Raw genomic sequence first — 18,532 nt, 5'->3', positions numbered from 1 at the left:
TTCAGAATCAATATCTGAAATATTTTGCATCATTTCTTCTATTTTATGCTCTGTTAAACATTTTCGATGCTTTGACATTGCAATGGTAAAAACAGAAAGAATTCACATCTAACAAGATCTAATTATTTTCTGAAAACTGAACTGCAAACCGAAATACCCAACGCTTTAGCGAAAATAAAACTTCTCTACTTACAATAAACAACTACTACGTGCGAATTTAAAGAGACGTCATAAATCATGCCATTCGGAAACATTTATTTCCCTTTTTGTTTATATAATCAAAAACACGTGTATGTGAGTCATGCTTCTCTCATTTCGAGTAGAAGGACTAATGTACATGTATCTGAAACCATATAGACATACAGTGCCATCTTGTGGCAGAAATTATAGTTTTTAAAACGTCCCAGGACACAGGCACAAATACGTGACAGTCGGGGCTGAACGGAAAATGCTCTGGCACGCCTGCGTGTCGGCTGGGAAGTGAGTGTGTTCGTTGCTGGCACGTAGACGTGACAGTCGGCGCGAAGGGGTTAACATAGTAGCCATTAAAATATCATTTTAATTAAAAAAAAAAAAGAAAAGAAATATTTTTTTAAGAGCATAAATAAAATATCCAAGTTTACATTTTCATGATTAAGAACTAAACTTTCCGTTTTTCATTATTAAATTTCCTATAACTTAATTTAAAATTAATACCTTTCCTTACATTTAACGTACATTCATAAACATCTTGATGTACTGAAGTACTGCACAACATACATATATAATTACATTCTCTCTCTCTCTCTCTCTATATATATATATATACTCAACAATTAAAAAAAAATATATATATAAACATTATATAAACATTATATATATATATATATAAACTAGCATTTTCGCACACTAAGCTGCTGAAAAATTTTCAGTAAAGACATAAAGTAAGAAATTTAGAACTAATTTTTCACAAAGACAAAAAGTTTAAATTCATAATTAATATGTTTTACATAAACCTATAATGCAATAAAGAATTTTAAAAATGTTAAAACAAAACGTTTCAAACAAGCAATACTCTAAATTCGAAAAATTAATGAAATTTAAAGAAAAACGAACATAATAGAGGTATTCAATAAACTTCAATGCCACTTCATCAGGAGGAGGAACACCAAAGTCAATTGAAACCTCTTTTCCACAAAAATCCTTGCTTTTTTGCATGCAGATTTAGCCAATGAACCATTTCAATGTATTTTAATTATAATAGTTCACCCAAAAATTCTGGCCCTTTCACAAAGCAAGGAAAAAAACAAATTAAATTCTAATTAGAATCTTCTACCTTAAATAAAGATAATTATATTTAAAGAATAGAAAACATAAGTAAAATAATCAAATACTTTAGTGAAAAATTCAAATCAAGATTTTACCTTTAAACAAATAGCACATAATCCAAAGAATTTAAAATATTGAAATGGTTCATTGGCTAATTCTGGATACAGAACAGCAAGGATTTTTATGGAGGAGAGATTTCAATTGATTTCAGTGTTCCTCTTCCTGATGAAGTGGCACTGAAGTTGATTGAATACCTCTTCTATCGTTCTTTTTTCTTTAAATTTCATTAATATTTTGAATTGCAGTATTGCTTGTTTGAAAAGTTTTGGTTTTAACAGTTTTTAAATTCTTTATTGCATTTAAGGGTATATGTGAAATTTATTAATTATGAATTTTAATTTTTGGTCTTTGTGAAAAATTGGTTCTAAATTTCTTACTTATATATATACATATATATTGATTATAAATACAAATAAAATGGGGAGGAGAGAGAGAAAGAAAATGTATTAAAAGATTACAAAGAAGAAAGTTCATTTTATGGGAAAAACATAATTTGTTTTAAGTCAAGATAAAGCTATTGCAAACAATAGATTACGAACAGCATTCACATACATTTCTGCACATGAAAATGAAGTACTTTTAAGGGCTTTTAAGGACCATTAATGAAAAAATTAAGGACCTATGAGCAAGGATTTCTGCTATTCTAAAAAACTAAATGCATTTAGAGTGTGTAAAAACAGCTGCTAATTTTTTTCTTTAGTAATGTGAACATTCAGAAAAAATATGAAATGTATATGATAAGGGTCGGTTACCAAGCTGGTGTGACAGAATTTTTACAATTTAGTGACACATCCAGCAACAAAATCTAGAAATGGCAAAAATTTTATAATTTAGGACAGGCATTGGAAGCAGAATTTAGGATCATCAGAGACTGCATCAGGTGGGAAAATGCCTAGTACCAGCCCTGTATGTGATGCATTAAGACATATTAGATGAATCTTTTAAATTGTCAGTTTTTAATTTCTTTATTAATAAAAAAATTCCTTTCTATAATGTCTGTCAATGTGATAAGATTAGAAGCATTTTTGATATTTTCCATGCTTGTATCTAGTGAAAAGTAGAGAAAATAAAGGGAAGATAAAGATGCAAGGAAAAAGATTCTAGTATCAGAAGTAAAACATTTAAATATTATATTTTCATTGTTCTTCCAGATGTTCTTAAAAAATAAAAAATTCATTGCAAACTTTCTGTAAGACACATTTATTACGTATTAATACCATGGAGACATTTTTCATTTTGTCACATTTTTCTGGAATCTTCTAGAATCGTGGGTCTATAAATTTTGACTTCAAATTCTTTTAAACATTCCATTCTGCAATGTCTAAAATCCTAAAGAAAAATTATCCGTACTAATTCTGTAATATCTAAAAGGCAGAAATATTTTTTTAGGGGGAAGAAAGAAGGTAAAAATGCAAAATTAATTTTATAGAGAAAACTGATGCATATTCTGAATATTCTCAGACAATTACACGGGGAAAAAACTCTTACCATGAAAAAATAAAAAAAAGAAGACATTTTTAATTAATTACATAGCTAATTTTGCTTTTCCTAAGAACTGTTTCATAAATTGTGCTTTATAGCATTATACTTTCTTTATTTTTTAGAATCAAAATATTGTATCATAAGTTGCAAAACGAAACTTTACAATATGACAGCGAAAAATAAAAGTGTTTTATTTTATGTTATTTGTTAAATATAATTTTAATACATTACAATTTATCAATGTTACAATGTTTTAAAAATAATCCTCGAAAAATTCCCATATCTCGGAATAAAAAATTTTCTTATAGAAACTGATCATAAAATTGCCAAAATGCTCATAAGTTGCCAAATTTAGAACTGTTCAGTAAAAGAATTCACATTCCCAAAAGCGAAAAGTTGTTTAAAAGCTTTTCATTAGGAAAAATGAAATAATTTCAAAATGCTTATGTTTCACTTCTTGCTTACAAACTCGTGTCCCACTATTTACATTAGAAATAGGAACAAATTATAACCCATTCACCCATTGAAAAGATAACCATATATGTCAGTAAATAGCCAAAAATAGTCCTCCAAATTGCTAATTCACACTTAAAATGGCAGTTGTAAAAGCAGACAGAAATTTCGGATGATTAAAATTAAGGACCCTCTTTTGATTTTGGCCAAAATTAAGAACTTTTAAGGACTCTTAAGGACCGTACAAATCCAGGAAAAAGGGACATTTAACATCCGGACAAACAGCATTTTCATTTTATTTTTCCCCTTTTCACAAAAACTATGGAAAATAACATAATTAATCCTTCAAGCATTATGCAACTGATTTTTGCTTTGCAATTAAAGCAAACTGTAGATACAACCAATACCTACCAAAACAAGCTTAATTTAAAAAAGGTGAATTGTATTATTAAAAGAACTTACTATCATTTAAATCAAAATCAATGATGTCATGTGGAAACTAACACTAACTGAATAAGTTTTCTCATTTGTTATTCATATTGCCATTATTAAAATGCACTCTGTTGACAAAAGTTACCAGATAAACGCGGCCAATGTTTCCTAAAGTTATGGAAATTTCTGTATTGAACAAAGATGCTGTCACTCAGTAATGACTCAGAAATAGATTTTGTTTAATCGTCCACAATACTATGTAAACTCAATTAAAAATGTATAAATGCTGTATTTATTGATTCAAAACAAGAACAAGACTTTTGTATTTCAACAACAATTCTTTTCTGATAAGAAGTTCCTTATTTTAGTAAATTACATACTTGGCAATGAAATTTAAATATTTTTAAATTACTGTTATAAATAATATCATATACCTATTATATATGAAGCAGTCATAATATGCCAAAACTTTATTTAAACAATATTAATGAAATAAAGATCTGCAAATTTGGTTAATGAAATAAAGATCTACAAATCTCTTAAAACTATAATGTTTAAAAAATGACAATAGTCAAATGAAAAACACAAATTCTCTTCAAATAAATAATAAATTTGCCGTTAGACAGAACATAAATTACTATATCATTCAACGTACATAATACATGGCCTTTTTACATCCAGAAGCATGCATGTTGTTTTTTTATACAGACTATAAAATTCTTTAAAGTAAAAAACATGAAAAATCAACTGTAACCCTTTCTGGTTATATTGAACCTTAGATCTTCCAGTGCTAGCTAGACTTGTTAATCATCTACACTATGAATAGATGCAGGGGCAAATCAATTCTTTACATTCTGCCCCACTTAAATGGTGACTGGGAAAATGTTAGCATAAATTTAGGTATTTTGCATAATGAAACTCGAAACGCATATGAAACGAACGTGCACCAAGATATATATTGGCGAGAGAAAGTAAAGTTCATGTGCAATGCAGTATATTCAATTTTCACCCTAGCTACTTGTATCTGGCCAAAGGTCTAATCCAGTAGTACTTTCTTCTCTTTCAGGTACGATAGCAAAGTATGTTCGTGTTTCTCCTTTCTATTGCCTAAAATAGGTAAGTCTGATGATATTTAGGACTGATGAAGATTCTATGTAAGTTATCTTCTTTTCGATACTTCAGTGTTTTAATGTCCGTGAAGATAATTACTTTTTGTTATGCTTAAGTTAAGCAGAATTATCCTACTTTATTAAATAAAGATTTCGTAGTTAAAATTTTGACTTATGATTCTTTAATTCTGTGCTTGAGGAAACGTACTCATTACGCCTTCAGTGCTAATGCACAACCAACAAAAGATTATGAGACTGATTAAGTTAATAAGCTTGATTAGAGTATGCCTTGTGGAAATGCTTCTAAAATTGAAATTTTGTTATGTTGTAAGATTCCAGGGGCATAAAGTGTTAAAAACTCTTTGTTGAAAATACTAGTTACAAAGTTTAAAAGAATAATTGTAACGAATAATTATGTCTATTCTAAAAGAATCAATTTGTATAGAAAAATTAACAGATGAAAATTATTCAGTGTGGAAATTCAAAATAGAACAACTTCTAATAAAAGAAAGTTTAGATAATGATGTATTTGAAGAAAAACCGGATACTGATATTTGGTTAAAGAATGATCGTAAAGCTAAAGCTCTAATATGCTTAAACATTTCGGATTCGCAAATTATCCATGTTTTGCATAGTAAATCTGCAAAAGAAGTTTGGCAGAAGTTAACATGTGTCCATGAACGTGTAAATTTAACAAATAAGTTATTTCTTCTTAGAAAACTATATTCCATTAGATATAATGAAAGTTCTAAAATGCAGGAACATATCAAAGGAGTACTAGAATTGGCTGAAAAGCTGCATAGTATAGGTGAAGAAATTAAAGAAAATAACTTAATAGCAATATTACTATGTTCTTTACCAAATTCATACAACTCCTTAATAACTGCAATAGAAAGTAAATCAGAAGCTGAATTGTCGCTAGAATATGTTAAAAACAAACTAATAGATGAGTATTGTAGACGTGTGGAAACTAAGAAAGTTCAAAAATACGATTCAGTTGCTTTAAAAAGTAAAAGCGAAAATAAATCAAAGTATGTTACACAATTTTGTACTTATTGTAAGAGAAATAACCATACGATAAATGACTGTTTTCATTTAAAATGCTACGCTAGAACTTCCCCGAAAATAGATGTAAATAACAGTAAAATAAGAAATTATTCTCAAAATTATAAAAGTAATGCATGCCAAATAGCAAATATGCAAAAAGTAGAAAACATAACAAAACATAAAGAAAATAAGTATCTTAAAAGTATCGAAACTGAAAATTCACAGATTCAGTTTAATCAAGTTCTAAAAGTGGAAAATAAACATGAAAACACGCAAACGCAAGAATGGGTTATCGACTCAGGAGCCTCATATGACAAGTGATAAGAATTTTTTCTCTCAGTTAAATGACTCTAATAAACAAATAGTAACTGTAGCCAATGGTGCTAAATTAAATTCTTATGGTATTGGTGAAGGCTATTTTAAAGTTCAAAATTTAAAGGGTCAGGTTACGCAAATAAAGTTAGAAAATGTATTGTATGTACCAGGTTTAGATAGTAATTTACTTTCGGTTCAATCTGTTATGAATAAAGGTTGCATTGTTACATTTGATAGTAAAAAGTGTTACATAAAGCGTAACAATATACTCGTAGCCGACGGCAACGCTCAGCAAGGTTTATATAAATTGACCATAAACTCAATTGATGAGAAAGCATACTTAGGTATTGATATTTCATGTTCTAATACGAACTGTATACTAAAATGGCATCAAAGATTAGGCCACAGAAATATAGATGCCATAGAAACACTTGAGAAAAATGATTTGGCAGACGGCATTAAACTTGGCAAATGCACTCACAGTGTGGAATGTTCTACTTGTGTAAAAGCAAAACTAACTGAAAATTCTTATCCCAAAACTAGTTTTAGATCTAAAAATCCACTGGATTTAGTGCACACAGATGTGTGTGGGCCAACTGAAGTCAACAGCTTAGGAGGGAAAAGATATTTCGTAACTTTCATTGAGACTATTTACGTTATACTCAAATTTATTTTATTACTTCAAAAGATGAAGTATTTGACAAACTTAAACAGTATGTTGCATCGACAACAAATAAATTTAGAAAGAAAATAAAGGTTCTCAGATCCGACAATGGTACAGAATACTGTAACAAAATTACTGAAAATTACTTAAAGAAACTTGGTATTTTCCATGAAACTTCGGTTCCTTATTGTCCGGCACAGAACGGCGTCGTAGAAAGGAAAAATCGCTCTTTGATAGAAATGACAAAAGCTATGCTAATAAACTCTAAATTACCGATAGGATTCTGGGCTGAAGCAGCTGCTACTGCCGCATATCTTCAAAATAGGTTACCAACTAAAGCCACAGATAGAACACCATATGAATTGTGGAATGGTAGAAAACCAAACTTAAGTCACTTACGAGTATTTGGCTGTAAAGCATTTTACTATGTGAACAAACAAAAACGGTGTAAATTCGACAACAGAGCTGAAGAAGGAATATTCGTAGGATACGATTTACGAAGTAAGGGATACAGGATTTATGTAGGTGGAAAGAAAATAATAGTAAGTAGAACTGTTAAATTTTCAGAAAACGCATCTTTAACTGACAAACATGCAGAAAATAATGCTGAAGATTTAGAATTAATTCACTTCAATAACTCGCAAAAAGATGAAGAAAATAATGAAGAAACATCTCTTGGCGATGATTTTACAGAAGATTCAAAAAGTTCTGAAGAGTTAATTAAATGTGAAGAAAATGTAGAAAGAAGGGTTTCTAGCAGATCAACCAAAGGGGTCCCACCGGAAAGATTCTCCTATAAAGCAGAAGACGAAGAATCAATCTTACCTAAAAATAAAGATCCAGAAAGCTTTGAAGAAATTCTAAACTTACCAAAACGTGAACAAGAAATTTGGTTCAAGGCTATGCAAGAAGAAATACATTCTCTAAAAGAAAATGAAACCTATACACTTACAGAATTACCACCAGGAAAACATGCAGTAGGCAGCAAATGGGTGTTTAAGACAAAATATGATGAAACTGGTAAAAATATAAAATACAAAGCACGCTTAGTAGCCAAAGGATTTACTCAAAAATACGGCAGTGATTATGATGAAACTTTTTCACCAGTAGTGAAACACACTACGATAAGAGTTTTCTTAGCATGGGCAGCGTATAATAATGCCAAAGTACATCAACTAGATGTTAAAACAGCCTTTTTGTATGGCAACTTAAATGAAGAAATATATATGGAACAACCAGAAAGATTCTTGGTTCCAGAAGAAAGACATAAAGTTTGTAAATTACAGAAGTCGATTTATGGTCTCAAACAAGCAGCTAGGTGCTGGAATGCAGAAATTGAAAATACATTGAAGAATCTTGGGTTCAGTCAAGGCAAAGCAGATTCGTGTCTTTTCACAAAAGTGGTTCGTGATAAAAGAATTAATTTAATAGTGTATGTTGATGACATCCTAATAAGTTCTACAGAAGAAGAACTAATTCTTCAAACAATTAATGATTTAAAGAAACGTTACCAAATAATGCATCTTGGTGAAGCTAAATATTTCTTAGGCATGGAAATAAATCACAAGGAAGATGGAAGTTATCTCTTATCACAGAAAAATAAAATAAATCATTTTGTCAAGCAATTTCAACTTGAAGAAGCGAAACCCGCTAGCACACCAATGGAAATAAACTATTATAACCTAAACAAGGAAGAAAATCTCCTAACTTCAAATGATAAATTTCGTCAAGCTATTGGAAGTCTCTTGTATATATTGTCTATCACAAGACCAGATATCACAGCTTCAAATCACATACTCAGCAGAAGGTGTAATAATCCACGTCAAAAGGACTGGAATGCTGTTAAAAGAATCATTAGATACTTAAATACGACAAAGAATCTATCCTTACAAATTTCGTCGAGTGAAGAACTTAATATTACAGTTTATTCAGATGCTGATTGGGGACAAGATATTGAAGATAGAAAATCTACACCAGGAAGTGTTATTTTATTAGGAAAAAACTGTATTTCGTGGTTTTCAAGAAAACAAACTTGTGTTTCTTTATCCTCAGCAGAAGCTGAATATGTTGCACTATCGCAAGCTACGCAAGAACTATTATGGCTATTAAAATTAACAGAAGATTTCAATCTACCCCAAACTCTACCGATAAAGGTATTTGAAGATAATCAGTCTACTATAAGACTTGTAGAATCTGAAAAATTCAGTTCACGCACAAAACATATTGATACAAAAGTTCATCATATACGCGACTTGAATAACAAAGGAATAGTAAAACTTGCTTATCTTTCGACAGAGCAAACAATTGTTGATATTATGACTAAACCAATTCCTAAAGCTAAATTTCAGTTTTGCAGGAATGAATTGCAATTAGTATGAGTTTCATTAGCAAAACAGGGGCAATGTTAGCATAAATTTAGGTATTTTGCATAATGAAACTCAAAAGGCATACAAAATGAACGTGCACCAAGATATATATTGGCCAGATAAAGTGAAGTTTGTGTGCAATGCAGTATATTCGATTTTCACCCTAGCTACTTGTACCTGGCCAAAGGTCTAATCCAGTAGTACTTTCTTCTCTTTCAGGTACGATGGCAAAGTATGTTCGTGTTTCTCCTTTTTATTGCCTAAAATAGGTAAGCCTGATGATATTTAGGACTGATGAAGATTCTATGTAAGTTATCTTCTTTTCGATACTTCAGTGTTTTAATGTCCATGAAGATAATTACTTTTTGTTATGCTTAAGTTAAGCAGAATTATCCTACTTTATTAAATAAAGATTTCGTAGTTAAAATTTTGACTTATGATTCTTTAATTCTGTGCTTGAGGAAACGTACTCATTACGCCTTCAGTGCTAATGCACAACCAACAAAAGATCCAGTCTACCCAATCCAGGTGGTTACAAATTACTGCCCACTAAATTAAAATTTGGATACAACAATAAAAATTATTATGTTTTTTTAAGAATAAAGTGTGAAGAACTTACCATGGCTTACTGAGATTTGATTGATGGACTTTCCACTGAAAGCTGCAGATGTAATTCATTTACATCACAACAGCATACAAATGGAAATATAATAATGCCTCATAAATTGTTTCATTTATTAAATAATGCAAAGGTTTTATTTGAAAGACAAAAAATAAAATTAAAAAAAAAAATAATAATGCCTGTTGCATGGAATGGCAAGATTTCCAGAACTGGCAATTCACCAGGCTACATGTAATGATAAATGACAATGTAAACTAATCTGACACTAAAAAGCTGATGCATACAACACATGACTTCCTTGTACGACTTCCTATGTATGGATTTTTTCCTGCACTTCATTTAAACTTATTTCCTTGAATTTCATTAGAGATATATTTCTCATATAATTAATTCAGTTCTCACAAACTCAAAATATTTTCATTAAAAATTTAAAGCTATAGGGAAACATAAAACACCAAATACAGTTAAAACAATTAAAAAAACAATATTTACAATTAAAATTACAGTTTCTACACAAAAACAAGCAATTCAGCCAGCAAGTAAGAAGGCAAATTTTTTGGTGCACAAAAGTAAAAGTCTCCTTTTGTGCCACTTGGCAAAAAGACACTGAAGGATTAGAAAGAATACACTATTTCGCTAAATTTCGAATGTAAACAAATATGGCTGCTACGATTAAAAAAAAATAGGCTTAGTTGCACTTAAACAACTTTTAAATTGCTGATAATTCTACAAATATTGCATGCAGATTAACTAAAGGCATAAAATCATTAACCAGTAGATAGATGAGAATAACATAATTCAATCATTTTTAAAGCAAAATATATAATTTATATATATACTTTTGGTGCAGCACATTTCAACCAAAAAGAGTACACATCTACATGTTATAGCAGTCCTATATACAAAATTTCAACATTCTGAGGCTACTCGTTTTTGAGTTATGTGAGATACATATGTATGTATGTACAGACACTATGAAAAAAATCTCTTCTGAATCCATTTTAAACCAGTTTTATATTTAGTTTTGAGGAAAAGAGTCCTTTATTCTGTCATTACATACAGATGTCATGCAAAAGATTGTTAAATTGCATTCAATAGTGGTCAAAATGGGATATTTTCATTGAAACAGGTACCCAGAATTTTTCATGATTACAGTACTTCCTTTACTTCGTACAAGGAAGTAAAAATGGAAAGATATATATGTGTTTCCAACATTATACTTGTAATAGTAAATATAACTTTGAATGCAAATTATTTACAGGTTTTTGAACCCACTACTACTTGAAAGAACATAAGTAATATAATATTGATGTTACGTATAGTAATTGGAAAATAAACTATTAAAAATAAGCATTTTGAATGTATAACTACTATAAGAATAATGGATTGTTTATTTAAATGGTTTTTTTCTTTTACAAATAAAAAGATAAACCAAATAAAAATAAAAGTAAATAAAAAGATAAACCAAAACTATAAATGATCTCCATTAAATTCAAAAGTTTGTCTCATTAAATTACATACATCCTTATATGATAAATTTCCACAAAATTTAAATATTCTTCATACAGCTAGTGATTAATTATACTTTCAAAGACAGAAATAATAGTTTAAGTAAAAGACAAAGTTACCAGAGGAGGTTGTTTTTTCCTCCACTATAGAAGGTATATGTGGAGTAAAAGAACCCCAAAATGGTAAAACATCTGGAAGCAAATACAGCAAATTAAGCAAGTGTTAGTAGTTAAGCAATTGCAAGCAATTCATATATTTTACAAAAATAGTGCAACTAGCTCAGAGAAAACAAATATAGATATTCACTGCTCATTTATAAATTAAAAACAAAAATTTTAAAAGCATAGAATATTTGATCAAATTTTAAATTTGCACAGACAAAAAGTTATAACAGAGAAAAGAAACAGAAGAAAATAAGAGGAGATAAGCTCTACAGAGGTACAAGTACCTCTGTATACATGCTTTTCAAGTATAGTGAAATCTGTATACAATAGGATATTCCCTAAAATATGTCATACTTTATGAAGTACAATTTGAATGGGAAACCATTCAAGGCATTTCTGCATGTCATAAATATATATAAAAATTAACTTAGCACTCAAGTATCTTAAAATATTTATTCCCATAGAACATTATAACTTTATACACTGCATCTACTAAAGTTCTTAACCATCCTTTAGTCAAACGATGACAAGTTTTAACAGGTTCAAAATTGTATTGTTTTAGTTAAATGCATCATAGTGAATTCCACACATACTCTTAATGTGCACGAACTTATGAACTTACCCGATATAACAAAGAGTATTTTACAAACTGTGACATGCAAAAGATGTATAGGCTCCTACAGAAACTAAACAATTGTTGCAAGGCTATATAATGAATAGTTCCCTAAGAGACACGTGTTTCCATTAGCAACTATATGAATCACATAAACTTAAAATTGCTGAAATAAAAATATTGTTCATATTGTTTCATAGTCATTGTTTCATCTCCTATTAAACTTTATGCAGAGTTTCATATACATATTACAGATGCATATTACAGACATTTTTCATATACATATTACAGACATTTCATATTGTTTCATAGTCATTGTTTCATCTCCTATTAAACTTTATGCAGAGTTTCATATACATATTACAGATGCACAAACATAAAAATTGTTTAAATACATTCAAATCACTTTGTTTACTTACAAAACAAATTATAAATGCACAAATAAAAATAATATCTTTACAAAAACCGTCGGGTTAATTTTCTATTCTACAAATTAATAATCTATCTATATATAAACAAAAGGAAAGTAGAACTATTTAAGAATCCTGCACCTAAGGCTGCATAGATTTAATAAATCATAAAAATCTTATTAATGAAATGGGAAATAGTCCTATCAAAACGTCCAGCTAAATAAAAACTAGGAATTACAATTTGAAGGTCTACATTAATTCCAGTTAACTACGTCATAATAAGAAAATAAAGAAATTAAAAAACAGAAATTTATATTCTAAAAACCAAAAGGTAACAGAAAAAGGTGAAAGTTGAAATCAAAAAGAAAATTAGTCTTTCAAGCACTAGCTAATAGTTGCAGAAAAGCAAAAATTATTGCAAATTCTACTCAAATTTTAGCAATATTACAGAAAAAAAAGACTGAAAAATGAACAATTATAAAGATAATGAAATTGTTCTGACTCATTGGGGGGATTAGTTTATTTCACTCTCTTTCCAACTGCTCAGACATCATGTTTCACCCTTGTCATGCATACATAATTAAAATTTTTTTTTTAAAATTTTATACTTAAATTCTCAATGCCTGAAATTTAGCCAACCCATATACATGCCAAGAATTTAACACAACCCAGACACAATATAAATCAATTTAAAACATTCATTTAAAAATTAAAAAAGTTAGAACAATACACAATTATTAAATTAATAATTAGATCAAAACATGTAAAAAATGTGTAAATAAAACAGAATACCCTACAGGGTGTCTCAAAAGATTGTTGCCAAACTTAATATGCTTGTCTGTCATACCATGACAAACAAGATTTATATAGAAACTTCTGTCCGAAAATGTGAACGGCAACCTGAAGAGGACAATGTTCGCAAGCAGAGAGGGGAAGATATAAATAATGTCGAAAGAGGTATTAATATGACTTTTATTACAGAACATAGTTAAATCATAGAAGATGTTCAAAATTCCTTCCATTTGCCAAATTGCATGCTTCACAACATTGATGCATGGATTCACGAACCCATTCAAAAAATGAAAAGGTGTGTCACGTACACATGCTGCCTGGCATGAGATCCATGTCTGATGTTATGATCATCTACATGGACTTCATGTCCATATCCATGGACCATGGACTTCATGTCTCTCCACACGCATAATGAAATCAGATGTTTCGGCATGTAGCTGCTGGAATGTCAGCCCTTTCCACAAGATGTTCATAAAGAACTGAGTTAATAAACCAAATCATCATTCTTCTGCAACGCCCTTGCCTGAAATGATCACACTTCCCATTCTCCCATAAACCTGCGAACATTGACTTCTAGCAGTCACCATTCACATTTTCAGACATAAGTTCCCATGTAAATCTTGATTGTCATGGTATGACAGGCCAGCATGTTAAGTTTGGTAAGGATTTTTTGGGACACCCTGTATATTATAAAAATACTAAAATATATTCAATGAAATGAAATTTTCATATTTTAAATAATAATAAATTAGGCCAGAAAATTTTTTAAAAGCTACGATAAACTTTCTTCAGTACAACATACAGTGTAACTAACAATTAATGGTTTTTTCTCTTTAATCGCAAAGGCAGACTTGTAATGTCTGCAGTTGCCAGATTTAAGATAATGGCAAAATTAATTATAAAGCAGGTAAAAAATGGCAGTTAGCTATGGCATGGCTAGACAGTACAACAGGCTATTCATTCGAAAAAGAGCAAGAGATTCGAAAGAGAGTTTTACTTAAAGAACCCATATCTGAAATTTCTGGCAAAAAGCCATGAAACTGAAAATAAGATAGAGAAAAAGATAAATATCTTTAAGCAAAACAAGCTGTAATTGCGACTTAGGAAAATAAATGGTAGTTAAAGCATAGAAGGCAGAAATAGAGAATATTTTACATTTTTATGCTGTACAATTTTACTTCCATACAAATCTTCCACTCTAAGACATCCAACTTTAGAGAACTTCACTTATAGATACATAGGTTGACTGAGAGTTTAGCAAGTTCTAAATGTTAGCTTAAGTATCATCAGTTTAATGAAGAATGCCCTTGTGGAGCACTTTCTAAATGTAACAAGAATGTATTTGTCACACAGAGTGACTGTGAAAGCTTGTATAAACCACAGAGTCTTATAAAGGGTTTAAGTCCCTTTTTATTCAACGTAATAAATTACAATGGCGTCCTCTTGACGCTTACAGACTGTGCCCACTAGGCAGTCAAAATAAAAATAATAACCTGAAAAAGAAAGTAAAGACAAGATTCTAACTACGAGGCTCTCTAAAATAACTAACTCACCGCGTTTTACAATACGGCTGCTAATTCAGCAGACTTGAAGCTCACTGGAACAATTTCCACTAATTCCCGCCAAGCACATAGGCCGCAACGCGGGGTTCTTCAATTCTCGATAACTACCTCTGCGCTCGCTAAGTAAGAATAACTCTCTCACCGAACTCGTTTCCTTCTATTTAAATCATAATACTTCCGCTGATAATTTGAATCCTTGCGCGTTCTAGTCAAATTTACATATTCTGACATTGGCAGTTCCAGGGGAAAGTAAGGCTTGACAGGAAAGATAGTTTAAACTTAAAATAAATGTTAGTTAAAATAAATATAAACCCTACATTTGCCGCTGCCAGAATTTGGAAAACTTGGAAGCAGGTCCTACAAACGACCTGTTGTAAGTTTATCTAATTCTGAACTAACTGGCGAAAGCCTCGTTTACACAAAAAAAATCTTATGTAACAATTATATATTAAAATTCTGTTATTCGTTACAAAGCTTTCTTCTTACAGCCACTTTTCCTGGACTTCATCAATCAATCTTGGTCTTTCCTTCCAGCATCTGGAAGGAATAAGTATCAGTATCTTTCTACATACATTATAATTTACACTTTCTTGACACAATAAATTTTTGTTTTTAACGTTTCGTTTTTCTTAGTTATTGCTTACTTCACATTCATTCAATTTTTCAAGCATTAATTTAACTTTATCCTGGCTCTCCACCATGTGTGGTGTCAAACGGGAATATTCGTGTTTTAGTCTTACAACACTTCCCCTAACCACCATGATTTGTTAGAATTCAACAACCAAATAGACACACCTTACTCGACATTCTACAACTCAATGAGCTACTTCAATATTCTTAAAAATTCAAATGTAGGTGGAGAACCCTACAAAACATATTCATTCTAGCTTCCCCCTCATTCATCTTTAAACATGCAGGCTTTCGCTCTAAAGCATGACTTTACAGTTTAATACTTAAATTTTGACTTCATTGCTTTTAAGCATTCACTTTTAGCATCTACAATTTTATGCTTCTAGACTAAATTCTATTTTTACATAACATGCAAGTATTTACATACATTTACAAAAGTTTAATACATATGCTTTTTACAATTTACCATAAAATGAATAAGAGAAAATAAATTTTTACTTTACTCATTCTTCGCCAAGCTGGCGGCACTGGAACTAAAATTCTTATTAGTACAAGAATACGAAGTTATTTTTATCTCCGGCCAAATTTTGGCTTTAACATAACAGAATTAGTCTTTCGACCAACAGAAAATGCTTGTTTTTTGCTTTTACACTTAAAGAAAATAATACTTTTGCCTTAGCTAAATAAAGTAAAACAAAACTAAGTCTCAACCGAGACATATTGACTTTCGTCAAAACATAGAACTTCGTACTTATGCATAACATTTCGGAACAAAAGAGAAAAATATTTATAGAAGGTTTTAACTTATCTTTGAGTTTTCGATGCTTGAAATTCCGTCCTCCGTTTTTGGCAAAATTGATCCCAAGTTAGAGGTGTCATGGATGTCAATCTTCTCCTTATTGAGTGTCGTCCCCGTTGCTCTTTCTTTTGCGTCCTCTACATGCTGGCCTCTTGACGGAGTAATCGTCTGGTTGTTGGCCTTTGCGTTTCTGCCTGGGACGGCTGGTCTTGACGTCCTCCAGTCTGGAGTCCTTCTTGAATTTCTTCTGTTCGTCGTATTTTTGTGCCTCCTGTTGGCGTTTCAGTTTCCGGAACGGCGGCCTTGCTGGCACCTGACTCTGTGGCCGTGTGCGCGTTCTCCTTGATGTGTAATTTCTCCTGCCATCTTTTGTAGGTGGTGTTTTTCTCTTTACCACGGTTTCTTTACCCGGTTCATCTGTATTTTTGTTTTTCTTAAACGCCGGAGTTTGAAAATCCTTTTTTCTTTTTGATACCGACGTCCGGGTTGTAGAAGTGCTAGGTCTCTCTTCAGTTCTCCGTTTCTTGGGTGGTGGAATAGTTGTTGCAGTCTCTGGCCCTTCTATTTCGTTTAGACTTGAGTCCTGCAAGAAACTTTTAAGGATTTCAAAATCATTTGGATTATAGTATTTTTTCACCTGGTCGGGACTTGCTTTACAGATTTCCCCTCTCTCGTTTTTGAGATATAAGACTACTCCTTTGATTTCCTGAATTACATAGGGGCCTTCAAACTTCGGAGCTAGCTTTGCCATAAAATTGTCTGGGGCACTTGATAAAGAAAATTTCCGTTTCAATACTTTATCCCCAACTTTAAAATCTGCTTCACGGCGTTTTCTATCATAATAAAGTTTCTGCCTATTTCTTGCCGTATCCGAGGTTTTAAGCGCCTGATCAATTAGCTTTTGCACGTCTTTTTGTCTAAATTCCTGCTCTCTTTGTTGCACAAAGAATAATTTATCTAAAGGCGTAATTAACTTTCTGCCTAAAAATAATTCTGCTGGAGTTTTTCCCGTAGTATCATGATGTGCCGTTCTTAAAGCATAAGCTAATTCATTTATGTAGCCATCCCAGCGCTTGTGATGTGTGCTAACGTAACTGCGAATTATTTTTACAATGTTTTTATTAACTCTTTCTGCTATGTTAGCCTGTGGTCTATACGGAATCATTTTGATATGGCGTATATCAAGTCCATTGCATATGTTTTCAAATATTTGACTAATGAATTGTTTTCCGTTATCGCTAATGACTTTTATCGGTGCACCGTATTTTAAAATGTATCTGTGTAAGAATGCATCTGCGACTGTTTTGGCTGACGCGCGTTTAAGTGGAACAATTTCTATCCATTTTGAAAAATGATCTACTATTACTAAAAGAAAACGATTTTTATTTAACTCGCTCTGGGGGAAGGGACCAAGGAGATCTATGCCTAAAATTTCATTCGGAAATGTAGCGCGAATGCTATTTAAGTACCCGGCCGGGCTGTAATTAATATCATTTATTAACTGACATTGATTGCAGGACCTGACATACGCCGTTACTATTTTGTATAATTGCGGGAAATATACCGCCTCGCGTACCCTTTTTATAGTCTTTCTGACCCCGAGGTGGCCCGCTGTTTTTTTTTCGTGCAACTCCCTCAAAATGCTTAATCGAAGCGAGGCTGGGATGACTGGCTTATACTCAAGATTTTCGTTTGTTGTTTTCGTATAGAATAATAAATTATCTATTATTTCATAGTTTTTTGCTCTATTTCTTATCGCATCGATATCTTTGTGCTCAAAGCTTTCGGGGTCTTTCAAATAAGCATAGATATTTCCAAATTCAGGATCAGCTTTCAGTTCAGTAATAACCGTATCTCTAGAATCTAAAATTTTTGAAGTCAACACAGCGCATTTAATTTCATTACCTTCATCGTCCAGTTTTATACGAGAGTGTGCATCAGCTACATTGTTTTCCTTACCCGGTTTATATTTTATTGTGATATTATATTCTTGGAGTTTTAAAGCCCATCTTATTAACCTGGGCGTTAGGTTTTTTTCCCGAGTAAAGTCTACCAACAGCCGCATGATCCGAAAAGACTGTTACTGGCGATTTGCCGAAATAAACTCGAAATTCGTGTACAGCCATTAATACGGCTAATGTTTCTCTTTCTGTAGCTGTATAATTCCTTTGTGTTTGATTCAATGTTTTACTAAA

General features: G+C 31.2%; 1 protein-coding gene across 3 annotated transcripts in view; it reads right to left on the bottom strand.

The window, feature by feature from the left end:
- Window positions 1-18,532, bottom strand: part of LOC118192557 (sodium-driven chloride bicarbonate exchanger-like) — a 263,168-nt gene that overhangs the window by 166,681 nt on the left and 77,955 nt on the right. For 2 of the 3 annotated variants that reach the window (XM_085810939.1, XM_085810936.1), the window contains exon 7: window positions 11,487-11,558. The exons of the other annotated variant lie outside the window; for it this stretch is intronic. In XM_085810939.1, coding sequence (XP_085667065.1) covers window positions 11,487-11,558 — 72 coding nt within the window. The remainder of the gene's footprint in view (window positions 1-11,486; window positions 11,559-18,532) is intronic. 3 annotated transcript variants of the gene reach the window in all.

The sequence above is a fragment of the Stegodyphus dumicola genome, chromosome 2, assembly GCF_044657685.1.
Source record: "Stegodyphus dumicola isolate Sdum_Otavi_A_Nest chromosome 2, ASM4465768v1".
NCBI lineage: Eukaryota > Metazoa > Arthropoda > Arachnida > Araneae > Eresidae > Stegodyphus > Stegodyphus dumicola.
Note: the sequence above shows the minus strand (reverse complement) of the source record. Positions and strands in the feature narration are given on the sequence as shown.